This window comes from Periophthalmus magnuspinnatus, chromosome 1 (assembly GCF_009829125.3).
Source record: "Periophthalmus magnuspinnatus isolate fPerMag1 chromosome 1, fPerMag1.2.pri, whole genome shotgun sequence".
In the NCBI taxonomy this organism is placed as follows: Eukaryota; Metazoa; Chordata; class Actinopteri; order Gobiiformes; family Gobiidae; genus Periophthalmus; species Periophthalmus magnuspinnatus.
In genome coordinates this window covers 22,391,571-22,404,658 of record NC_047126.1, presented here as the reverse complement: position 1 = coordinate 22,404,658, position 13,088 = coordinate 22,391,571, and the positions used below count along the sequence as shown (strand labels likewise).

Sequence of the window (13,088 nt, the reverse complement as noted above, 5' to 3'; positions counted from 1 at the left end):
ACAGGAAACCGCCATTGTCTCTAGTTTCAGCCTTAACGACCCCATTCAACCTGTAATGGCCCTCCTATTGTTTCTTTTTGTTTGCTTTGGGTCTGAGGATGGAGTTATAGATGGGTGAGAGATTATGTCCCAGGCCTCCATTTCTGTTTAAGGAAGGATTGTCTTTCCTAACAAAACTAGCTTCTTTAACTCTCCTCTCAAACCATTTATTTTCTCTGGCTAAGATCTGAACCTCACAATCTTCAAAGGAGTGGTTAATGCTTTGAGATGGAGATGCACGGCGGACTGGGGTTCAGAGGAACTCTCGTGCCGGTGTTGCTGGAAAATCATATGTGCGGTTGTTGCAGCACTCTAAATTGAGTTGGCAAAATGTACTTTAAAATGGCGCAAATTGACTTGAATGGTAAATTGGGCATGGCAATTATGTTATTATATATTACCTTTTATTTATCTAACTACAGTGTAGGGCAGTAAATAGAACAAATTATATAAATCATATAGCTTTATAATAAATATGCAGCAAAAATACTCTTACCTGATTTAACGGCCACAGATATCAAAACTATTTCAAAACAAAATGAATATGCTAATAATAAAGTTGGTGTTATTTGGCTAAGATCTGGCGCCTACCACTGGTGGCAAAACTTCATTACAGAACAATTTCCGACATATTACAAGCTAAATTATTATTCAATACCTTTAAAATTGTGCGTTTGTCAAGTTATACATATTTCTACTTATTAATTGCAAAAACTATCGAATTTAAACGACAAAAAAGAAATAAATCGAGTCTCGCACAGGGAAAAACGAGCCACCAATCACAGAGACGATACGCGCATGACCCGGAAGTAATACTTTCACAACAAAAAATTACCGGGAAAGTGGCACAGAAGGAAGGTGCAGTGGTTAGGGCCCCAAACTGTAGATTTTTGTTCTACTTTTTCCTCGGGTGGCTGTGTAATTGATTTGTTTAAGTCATAATGGATGAATACGACGAGATGTTCGGGATTGAAGATGAGTTTGAGGCGCAGTTCGCGGATGAGCTGGAAGTCATGGCGGAGATGGAGGAGGGTGAGGAGGAGAATTGTAAACAAACTCGAGTGCTATTTAAAGTTGCTATTTATGATCTATACATGTGTTATATGAAAAACATGGAATCTCTTTTCCCTGATGACTTCCTAAATACATTGTTTGCTTTTTGTGTTCCTACTTTAAACAATTTAGAAGAGACTTCAAACCAGGGTAAACAGAAGCCGAGGCAAGTGCGTGAAAGTGTCAGTTCAGATATTGCTCACCTGCTTGATGAAGAGCCCATCAGTAAGTAAAAACCCTCTAGCGCATGTCCTTTATGTTCTTGTATGAAGTGTCTTATGTCGGTGCTATCATAATAATTAAAATTTGTATTTCTTCTAGCTCCAAAAGCAAAGCGCCAAAAGCAGGACACGGTGGTCAAGAAACTGTTTGGTACAACACAGACTGATGGCATCACACCTCCATCATCTCCAGAGCAGTACACCACTTCCAGCTCCTCCAGGTTCAGGTACAGATTATGGCAATGAGAAGTTGCTGTTCGTATAATGTTACAGAAAGTTCCGTAAACAAGTGCTCTATTGCATTGTAGACCAACAGCTTCTTCATTGGACATCAGTGGATTTGATCCTATCCCGGAGACTCCCATTCGCCTTACTGCAGTCCCGACACAAGGTTCATCCAACGTCCTGAAGAGACCGCCTTTGGAGGGGGACTACGTCACTGTCACAGATACTGTAGGCACCAGAGTCTACCTCCGGCAAAGAGAGGAAGCAGGGGAAAAAGTGAGTTAAAGAATATTAACACAATACATATTTGTCTTGATATTACTTGGACATGTTTTTTTTATGTTTTAGGTAGAAGAGTCCAGAATAGTGCCTGATGCCTTTGGTGCTCTAGGGCTACTGGCAGTGCCTATCCGCGAGCTTAGAGAACATGAAGCAGAAAAGGTATAAACATTTTTCCAGTGACCAAATTTTGTCCTACTAAAAGTCTTTTTCTTTTAACACATAGCGTCATCAGCAAATATTGGAGGAATCCCAGCGTCTCACAGACCTGCTGGCCAGGTAGGAGCTCCTACAGTCAATTATTGGACTGGTAATAATCCTTTATCACCATGTCATAAGGCCAAAAATTAAACTGTGAACAATACCAGCAAAAACTTAAAACATGAAAAAAATTGCATTTAACTAACTGCAGCTACAAAACAATGTTATTTTCCTTAAACCTGAAATCCTGCTCTTGCATTCAGTTTATGTTGTTGATTTGTGTTTTTACCATCTACCTTGACTATGACTCTGGGTAGTGATACTGAATTAGTCTGCCCCAGAGCCCCAGGACTCAGTGTGCTAGTGTAAATAAAAAACAAATGCATTACAGGAATAAAATAATGCAGTTGTAAATGTAAAAAACCCCAAAACAAAACACTGAATTAAAAATCAATCAAAAGCTTGTGAGAATAAATCTTGATTATTCTTATTATGCAGCAATGTGAATGATGTGAACGACATGTTTTTGGAGCAAGAGGACAAAGAAAATCAACAGCTGGAGAATTCTGAAGAGATGTGTTCACGACTGTGGGTGGACAGATTTTCTCCTCGGCACTACACCGAACTCCTCAGTGACGATGTAAGAAAACAAATAGACTTGGGGATAATCCTATTGAAAACACATGGGTCTATAACATCCTGCTAACATTAGTCCTGTGGCTTTGATTCAGTTCACAAATCGCTGCTTGCTCAAATGGCTCAAATCCTGGGACACTGTTGTATTTGGAAGAGAGAGAAAAGCTCGCCCAGTCCACTCCCAACAGACTTCTAAACAGATCTCATTTAAACCCAATCAACCCAACCAGAATGCAAACCGCTTTAAATCCAAAGTGGAAATGACTGAGGAGCTGCTGGAGGCTGAGCTGGACCAGTACAAAAGACCCAAGTTTAAGGTAGACTATGAACTGAAGTTGTGGTGAAAATGTTGATAAATATATTATGACTTAAACATTTGGTTTGTCGTTATAGGTGGCCTTGTTATCAGGTCCTCCAGGCTTAGGCAAGACAACACTTGCACATGTTATTGCAAAACATGCTGGGTACAATGTAGTGGAAATCAATGCCAGGTAATTAAAATGGCATTTAAACTGGGTAGAATTATTGCACTGCACACCATGATAACTAAAATTGATTAAAAAAATATAAAATGATCAAACTGCTGCGTTGCAAAAAAAACAAAATCCTTTATAAGATAAATTATAGAGGGGCCATGATCCTCTTTTATTCTTATAAAGGTGTAGGTGTAAATATGTATGTATTTTAATAAGAATGATAATGGTTATGTTTCTTTAGTGATGACCGCAGTGCTGAGGTCTTCCAGAAGCGCATAGACACAGCCACTCAGATGAAGTCTGTGTTAGGGGCCAATGAGAGGCCCAATTGTCTCGTTATTGATGAGATCGATGGGGCACCAGCTGTAAGTTCCAACAAAACCATTAAGAAATTGTAAAGAAAATTAGTACTTATGTGTTTGGTTGTGTACAGGCTGCCATCAACATCCTGTTAGCCACCATTAACAGGAAAGATGGACAGAAAGAAGGAGAGACGGCAAAGAAGAAGAAAAAGAAAGAGTCTATACTGCTGAGACCCATCATCTGCATTTGTAACGACCTGTAAGAAATGATAAACATAATGCTGTTCTCGCTTACTGCTTATGGCAGGTTAGAGGACTTATTTCTCTAAAACATAGTTAACATCATTATATTTAAGAATTCACAAAAATCTTGCTTGGTCTTTCCTAGTTTTGTGATTTTGGTAAAGGTTATAATTTTACTTTATAGTTGGCCATGGGCAGTGCATAGAAATCAGCAGATATGGGATTTGTACAGTATGTTGAGAGTTGGCAACAATAATGTTAAGAAGGGCCAAAACTAAATTACACAACAGTTACAAATAGACAAATAAAAACATTTTCTTTATTAAATTAATGTTTAAACTGTCAGAAAAATACATTGTGTGTAAATGCTATTTGCAAGTATGGACACACCATCTCTATATACAAAAAATGTCAAATATATGATATGTAGAATTATGTAGCAGCTCTACAAATTTTTAAAGTATATTTTATATTGAAATCCTCAAAGCAGCCACACTTTCCTGTGTTGACAGTTCCATAAACTCTTGGCCTTCTCTGTGAGCTTTATGATGAAGTCTCCTGAAATGGTTTGCACGTCACAGATGTGCCTTGTCAGGGTAAAGGAATGACAGTTGTCAAAGGAGTCATAAAAGCAAAAGGCACCTATTTTTAAAAATCTAAAACTAATTTTGAATTTATTTTTGTGTGCTACATTTCATGTGTGTTCATTCATAGTTTTGATGCCTCCAGTAAGAATCTATAATGTAAAACATGGAAATAAAGGACAAAACAAATGCAAAAATGTCTAAACCTTTGACTGGTAGTGTAGGTGGATGTATTCTGTTTTAGAACTCACCTCTATTTCCTGTATTTTCCTACTTTTGTTTCGTAATTTATACTGTAGAAATATGTTTGAGTGACAGATTGTTTTTGTTTTTTAGCTATGTTCCAGCTCTCAGACCTCTTAGGCAGCAGGCCTTCCTCCTGACTTTCCCTCAGACACAGCCCTCACGACTGGTCCAAAGATTAGCAGAGGTAGGCGTTGTAGAGGTTGTTCTGTGAGATTAATATTGATTTTAATATAGCACTTCCCTTCAATATGTCAGAAGGAATTGCCTATGTATGCAATAGTTTCCGTTCAGTCTTCCATTGACCAGTTTTTGCTATCCACACTCACAAGGTCTTTTTGTTTTACAGATTGCGGTGCATCAGGGTATGAAGGCAGACACTGGAACTCTGATGTCTCTGTGTGAGAAGACTGACAATGACATCAGGTCGTGTATTAATACTCTTCAGGTGGGTTATAGCCTTTTTGCAAATGTACCCTTCCACTGTTCACCATTTTTATTGTTCTTTGTCCTTATGAATTCCTGTAGTTCCTCTTTGGTCGTGGACACAAACAGTTGGACTCCAGAATGATACAGAGCATTTCAGTGGGACAGAAAGACCAGAACAAGGGATTATTTCATCTGTGGCAGGAGACTTTCCAGCTTCCACGAGTAAAACGGTACTTTCTCTACTATCATTCAACAGAAGTTATAGTAAAATTATTGTCCAACTTGTTATTAGGGGTGTAATACATCTATTTATTATGCATTAAAATACAATTAAAAGCAACAGCCCACACAAATGAGATCAATAAAGATAAAATTATACACTTGTTTCATACAATGTCCAAGTCTCTAATTAGCCACCTTTTAGTTTTTGATAATTATTTAAAAGCAGCTCATGGCACAATACAGCACATTAAGGCAGGTAACTAAAAACTATTGTCGGTTGCAATTTGAAAATCAATTCTATTATGACTTGATTTGCCTGGAAACAAAATGTATGGTGTTTGTCTGGTTTGTTGATTTTCTAACTTTTTGCTTTGTTTAAACTGTGCATTGCAGTTTGATTGTTGTAACATGGAATGTATTATGTGTAGAAAACGCATTGGAGAGGGTTTTGAGGAGACTCCAGGATTAGGAGGAGGCACTCAGAGGTTTCAGCACATCCTGCATCTGGCCTCTTCCAGCGGAGAGTATGATAAAGCTGCACAGGTAAGTAACTACTTGCTCACTATGGATGCAATAAACTTGTTTGGCCTCTCCTGACCAATTGCTGATACACAATTTGAACTCAATATATAAGCCAGTGCTTTAAAATTCGTACTAGATTCATTACGATCATTTTTTCAGCTTTTCCAAGTTGAGGGCGATAGACATGGTAGCTCAACATTTAAAAGGAAAGTGACAATCAGAAACCTACATGTATATTAGGGCTTCACAATATATAGTGAATATATTGTGTTAAATTCTTATTTTGACAGAGTCTGGGCAGTAATTTAGGGCATGCACTTTATTTTTTAATATAACTTAAGTAATTGTGTTGTGTTTTTAATCTATAATATTTTTTAGTATCATTCAGCCCCAGTGCGTATGTGATGAGGTTTTAAAACAAAATGTCAATTTGAAAATGCCTTAAAAATCCAAAATAAAACTTAAATTCTTCTTTTTTTTTTTTACTTGCCTTAGGACAATGGATGAAATTTAGCTACTGTGTTAACTCTGGCCTATTTATTTTGAAGCTGCTTGCTGACACATTGATTCATATGCTCTGTCTTAATTCAAATAAATATGATACTCAATTATTTATTAAATTTTTATTTTCTCCACTAGGGACTATATGAGAACTACCTGTCGATGCGAGTGCGAGACCCTAACCTCCACAATGTGTGTGAGGCCCTGGAGTGGCTCTCCTTCTCCGACAGGCTTAACCAGGTCATTCTGCACGGACAAAACTTCTCTCTCATGAGATACCTGCCCTTCCTGTCTGTCACCTTCCACTTCCTGTTCGCCCACAGTCATGTGCCACGCCTCAGCTACCCGCACAGCCAACACGAGGTACACAAGGAACTTTAAAAGTCCTATATAATGTAAAATTGTTGTCACCCCATCAAAAACATACCTGGAGTAATCCTGGATTTTTTGGCGGTCTCCAAAACTCAAAATGCTGTGTTCCACCTTGTGATGTCATCAAGTTGTAGTTATTTTTGTCTCAATGGAACTAATTTACTCTGTACTACACTACAACCTTAAGTTGTTGCCTTTTCAAAAAAAAAAAAAAAAAAAAATTACCTTTTGTTCAATTGAGATTGCCACAGAAAGTCTACAATACCTTCTGGCACACCAAGGAGTGAAGAAATTTCAATAACGATAAAACAACAGATGTAGAACGTTCGGCATTTTCAAAGCTTCCTGTATTACCACTTAATGACATCACAAAGTGAAACAGTGTTTTTAGTTTTGGAGAGAAAATTATTAATAATAATGTAATAATGTTTGCGGTAAGGAAAGGTTGTCATGAAGTCATAACCATAAATGTTATATTATATTTTGTGGATAGCCAGTCTGGATGTCCCATTTTAAAAGTATCTGAACAAACATAAAATAATTATCCAAAATTGTCTGTAAATGCTGTTGTAGATCATTTTTAATAATTTATAAAAATATATATATATATCTTAGACTTACTGTGCTTTACAAAATTTACAAGCTTCTCAATTGCATCACATCATTCAGTGGCCCCAGACCTGGTGGTGGTAATAAACTACTGTAGTCACAGCTGCCCTGAGGTAGACTGACATAAGTGAGGCTGCCAGGCTGTCTGTGCCATCGGCCACTCCAACATCCATCAATCATTCATAAGAGGCAAGTGTGTGAGGTGTCTTGCCTAAGGACACAACAACAGTACACACTGAAATCTGTCAGTAAAAATGAAACCAGAATACAATGTATAATAATTTTTGTTGTGGTAAAATAAAACAATAAAAACAATAAAAAAATAATGACTAATCATATTTATGGTCATCATAGGCAATGTCTCGTCTCCTCGGCAGTAAAAATGCTTTGTCTACGATGCTCTCTGATATCCCAGCATCCATCAGGACAAGGATCAGCCAGCTCAATCTTACACTGGATATTCTTTCCCTGCTGCTTGAGGTTATCTGCCCCAAACTACGACCGGTATGGCAAAAATGAAACTAAGTCATACGAAATATGAAAACTCCATTGCATTTTTGTAATTTGTATTTTGATATTTTTGAATGCAGGTTAATCCACAGTTGTTCAGCAGCAGAGAGAAGGAACAGCTTAAGGAGCTCATTGACACCATGCTGGCCTACAACCTTTCATACAGACAGGACAGAACACCAGAGGGACAGTACACATACGTTCTGGAGCCGTGAGTAGTTTTTCTCACATTTCTCACATCTCTCTTCATAAACATGTTCAGTTCTTTAGGTGTTTAATTCCACTTTAACAACATACAGTCCACACACAATCACATTTCAAATAGAGCTGGTAAACTTGACAGTGCCTGGAAGAATAAAGAAAAAGGTGAGGGAGGAGGAGGGGTGGGGTGTGGACATATGAGAAACAGCGTGATTGGTCTAACAGTTATTCACACTTCAAATTCTGCCCTTGCAGCCCGGTGGTTGTTTTCAGAAAATCAGGGCAGTCTTGCGTGATGTCACCAACTATTGGAAATTGCAGAGGCCTCTGAAGGCAGCGCAAACTTAGATTTTATTTTAATTTTTTTAATTTAACAGATTTTATTAGAGGGAGATTTTATAAACGAAAAAGAAAGAAAGAAGGAGACTGGATGAATTGATCTATCGAACGACCACAATAAAAGATAAAAGACAACAGTTATGTGGCCTGAGCGCATCTGGGGAAATTGAAATATTCAATGGCATTTGGAATGAAGGATTTGTTTTTTGTTTTTTTCCCGGGCCAGAGGGCCTTTGTAGCGGTTATCTGATGGTGTGAAGAAGTTATGAAGTGGGTGAGAGGAGTCCTCAGTGACGTGAGTGGCCTTTTTCAGTACTGAGCGACTGTAGTGTTCAAACAGAGGGGCTTGGACTGTGCCAGTAAGTGAAAACGTTTCGCTGCCCATCCAAGCTGCTTCCTCAGTTCTGGCCTTATCTGTCCTCTGTCTGAAGGGAGGAGCTGGCTACACTGAAACTCACACACCTATTGTTTACAGTTTCTGTTTGTAGGCTAGGTTTATTGAACTGCACCAAGTGTGAATTGTGCCTAAGTCATACTTGGCATAATCATTCAGGCCCCTAATGTCTACTCTCACACCTATTAACATACTGGTTAACCCTATTGTTTTTCTTTGTTTAGATCTAAGGATTGACTTATAAATAGGAGAGAGATGACGTCTAAGGCTCCCAATCCTGTTCAAAGATGGATTGTCTTTGCTAACAAAAATTGCTTCTTTAACTCCCCTCTCAAACCATTTATTTTCTTTGGCTAAGATCTGTACCTCACTATCTTAGCCAAGTTCACTAAGTTCACTCCTACAACTTTTCATCCAGTTGACAGATTTGAATTCTTCCACTATGGATCATACCTGGACGACTGAGGGATTACACAGACATCAGTCAATATAATATTTTTGGCTTTCTGTCCACTGGCCTGTTTTGAAGGTCATTACTCTGGTCTGTGTTGTGGTTCTGTACATGTAGGCTTAGAGCGTAATCCCCTTAACACCTGGTTTGTGACGGAGCAGACAAATAAGCCCAGCAGTGGGGTACAGGTAACTCGCCACTAAAGATGGACCACTGAAACTCTATCATAAACATCTGAGGAACTTTCCAACCCAAAGTGGATTTCTCATTTTCGGGTCAAAGTTTTAGACAGAACCATGCTCTCCATGCGTGCGCGGGATGAAGACGAGGAGCTTCTCATCCCAAACGAAGGCTCTTTCCTGCAGGCACGCTGTGATGAGGTCCTATTTACAACCGACTGGTGCCTGCCCCTGGTTGTAGCTCTGGTGCTGCTCGCGTTGGTCTACACCTTTCTCTACCTGCCATCACGGGCTCATCTCAACGCAACCGACTAAAGTCACAACAAGGAACCTATTGAGGAACATTCAACTTAGATTTTTAAGTACCTTGCTATGAGAATTTCAATCTGAAGGGGTTTTGTTGTGAGAACTCGGAATGTAAGTGAAAGTATTTTGCATAGTGTTGGGTGATAGGACAAAAGTACAAATTACAATTTGTTTTCCTCATTGATATATGCAATTGCTGAGTGACACCTCGATCTCTCTATTTTTGCTGATACGGCTTGCTATATTGCTTTTTTTTTCCTATAGGCTAATGCTAGAATACCGTTGCAGTAAATATTCACATCCGGGAGCTACAAAACTAAAATACTTATTAATTAATACTTAATACTTATAAACAACATTTGCAAGGTTACTGTACTGTACTGGATTTTTAAAAATAATTGCTTTAAAAAATATTCTTTGCCTGGCACATCCAGAATATTATCGCTCAACACTGAGTCTGGAAATTTTAATGCAAATTCTTTCTAGGTCTTAGCAATTAAACAAAATCATGTTGAAATCAAGTAATTGTAATTGGGAGATGAAGGCTGAGATATAACTCAACAGAGAACAAAAGGTGATTTCTCCACTCTGTCTTGAGCCTAACCCTCTAGATTAGTCCTCTAAAGACATTTTCAAAAAGCCATAAAAGTATTTCTTTTTTCTTTTTTAAGTATTTCTTCATCTATCTTCTCCCAAGGTTTATTGAACCTGAACATTTACTTTTAAAAATGTAGTTACGATATCTCTGGAAAATATTCAAAGTTTTTGATTAGGTGCACAGGACAACCAAGGGCTCATAAGTGGTCTTGGTCTTTTGTTAGTCAATGTCTAGTAGGAATTTATTCAACTGGTGCATTGGTGTATAATCTTTCCTGGTATTGTGAATTTTTCCTCCCACGTAGCGGTTGTCTTCTTACCCGTGATAACGTACACCCTGTGCAGTGAAAGTGTTGTACCTTGGAGCCAGAGTATGATGAGTTACTGATAGAGCTCAGCGTTAAGAGGATTATGGTTTCAGACAATGACACATTCCAGCTTTTATTCACGTGAGCTTTAACCCCAGGAGTGAGAGCTGGTGTTGTCTTAGTGAACACCATTTGAAAACAGAGTCTTTTTTTAGATTTAAAGATGGATTATAGGACTACACGTTGTTCTGAGACGTTTGATTTGATTGCTTCTGTGATCAGTATCTAAACAGCTAGCTGTATAGGGGTATTGAACTGAACTGAACTGTGGAACTTAATGCTGGTTTTGATAGTAAAAGTGTCATACAGGGATGGTTATCATGAAGAATGCATATTATAATGTGCTGGAATGATAAATGTATGTCATAGATTGCAAACCTTCTACAAAGACAAGCAAAGGAAAAAATCCAAAGGTGAAACTGTATTATGCAAATGAATAACTGTCCCACACTGCACTGTGATTGGATATATCCAGCTGTACTTACAGAGGCTTATCAATTGGAGTAGTGGATGGGAAAATGTGTCTTGTGTTTGAGCAATAGAGAAATCACGAATCACCTACTTAAGGAAAAGTGAAGAAGAGGTCCACTATAGACGGACAGGCTGTTGTGCATCCATTTACTTTTAGACACATGCAAGAAGGGTGAAATGTCTTGCCCATGGACAAAGGGACTGGATACGCTGGTTAGAAGGGGCATTGGACTACCAACATTTCACTTAGTAGACACGGAGCCACTGATACCCAAATAATACTTGGAGCTAGTGGTGTTGTCTATTGTGATACTGAGGAAAAGGCCCAATTCTCACATCAATACCATACCATAATGATCATTTTTAAATGCTTTTTTTTTTACACACTAGAAGTAGTTTCTTTAATATTCCCATTTGGTCTTACACTAGTTCTGATATATGAAGTCCTTTCTAAAACAATTTCTTTATCTGTTTTTGGGGATCTTTTTCAGTATCAATACTACGGTTGTCAAAAGTCTCGAAAATCTGATAGTAATTGATACTAAAACTTGTATTGAAACTAGATAATCATTTGAGCAGGTATCAGTACTAAAGAAATCGCATTCACAGGACAGAAATGAACCTGAATGATTTTGAGCTGCATAAGAACAAGTACAAGACACACAAACTAGTATATACCCATGGGCCGCTACGCAACCTACCTGGCCGACTGAGGGATTACACAGATATAAGATTGGATGGTAATATTAAAGAAAGTAGTTTATTGTTTAATCAAGTCTTTTCCTCAGTATCAAAATCTTGGTTTGAAATTTTAGTTGATACTTGTTAAACTTCATATGTAGCTTCAGTATTTCGTTTTTATCATAAATTATTATCTGAGTAGCTTTTTGACAACCCCACATTAAGCAAAAGGGAAACAAATTGTCACTTTTGAGAATGTATGCAAAAGAGGCCATGTTAAATAGAACTTAGAATACTTCTAAGTGCATCATGTATCCTGAATTGTGTGTGTGTGTGTGTGTGTGTGTGTGTGTGTGTGTGTGTGTGCAGGCGTGTGGAGGACGTGGTGAAGTTCCCGGGCCTGCCTCCCCGTCGACAGCTGACGTATCAGGCGAAGCAGACAGTGAGCAGGGAGATGGAGCAGGAGAAGATGAGGAGGGCTGAGCAGCTGCTGCAGAGGAGGAACCCATCACTGGTGAGACTGTGACTACTACTACAACTACTACCACCACTACCATCATCATACTATTTAAAATGAATAGATTATATTTTACAATCTCCATTTTCATCTTATTTAGCAGCCTTTACAATGCATGACGTAAAGAAATCAGCTACAGGCCATTTAACCTAACCATACTACAAGATGTGAACTGAAGATCTCATACTGTGATGATATAATGTCAGGCACATGCATATTAGAATTGTATTTGTTTTCTAAAAGTGTAACATTGTAAATAATACCTTTTAGTATTTAAATTAAATTAACTGAATGCAAGATTTTGATTTTAAGTTCTATAAACATGAACCAGCTGTGTCCCTATAGACCCAGATACAAGGTAAACACTTTTCAAATACAGCTTTTACTGATGAAATGTATAATTCTGATGTATTCTTAATTGCAAAAACATTGGACATGATTTATGTTATAATTTGGTGTTTTGGTTCTCCAGACGATTATCTAATCAGAAATCAGAATAAGCCTCACATGAATCTCTCATTTGAGCTGCTAGTTTCAATGCTCGAGTTGAGTCTGAATCTTCACTACTTAAACCCAGCACCTGCAGCCATTTATTAAACAGTGCCTCTGCTGCTACAGTATATGGTGTCCAAATATTGAAAATGAGAAAAACTTGTACGTGTCCGTTATATGCGGTTCAATTGTATTACCTTTTTTTTTTAAACTATGGCAGCGCAGTCTACATACAGTTCCTTGAAATTGTACTCCTTATTTATAAATACTTGTGATAAAATTAAATGTGCATTATGTAGATTTTTTTTTGGTACCTACCTCCTTGTTTTCATGATAGAAAAAAAGAAATGTATTCCTACTGTGAGTGGGGTCAAAGCAGTAATATCGCCATGGAGACAAGCCGCTGTCAGACCCTCCAGTAAAGT

At 38.0% G+C, this 13,088-nt stretch overlaps 1 protein-coding gene across 1 annotated transcript; it reads left to right on the top strand.

The window, feature by feature from the left end:
- The first annotated feature begins 831 nt into the window (after positions 1 to 831).
- Positions 832 to 12,180, top strand: LOC117369740 (chromosome transmission fidelity protein 18 homolog). The gene is made up of 19 exons (XM_033965076.2): positions 832 to 1,071; positions 1,225 to 1,317; positions 1,414 to 1,540; positions 1,622 to 1,814; positions 1,887 to 1,979; positions 2,044 to 2,096; positions 2,517 to 2,658; positions 2,750 to 2,971; positions 3,048 to 3,145; positions 3,372 to 3,495; positions 3,564 to 3,691; positions 4,596 to 4,689; positions 4,852 to 4,950; positions 5,031 to 5,161; positions 5,582 to 5,696; positions 6,315 to 6,539; positions 7,512 to 7,661; positions 7,748 to 7,878; positions 12,024 to 12,180. The coding sequence occupies exons 1-19, from the start codon at positions 981 to 983 to the stop codon at positions 12,178 to 12,180; spliced, it is 2,466 nt and encodes an 821-aa protein (XP_033820967.1). The 5' UTR covers positions 832 to 980.
- The last annotated feature ends 908 nt before the right edge of the window (positions 12,181 to 13,088 follow it).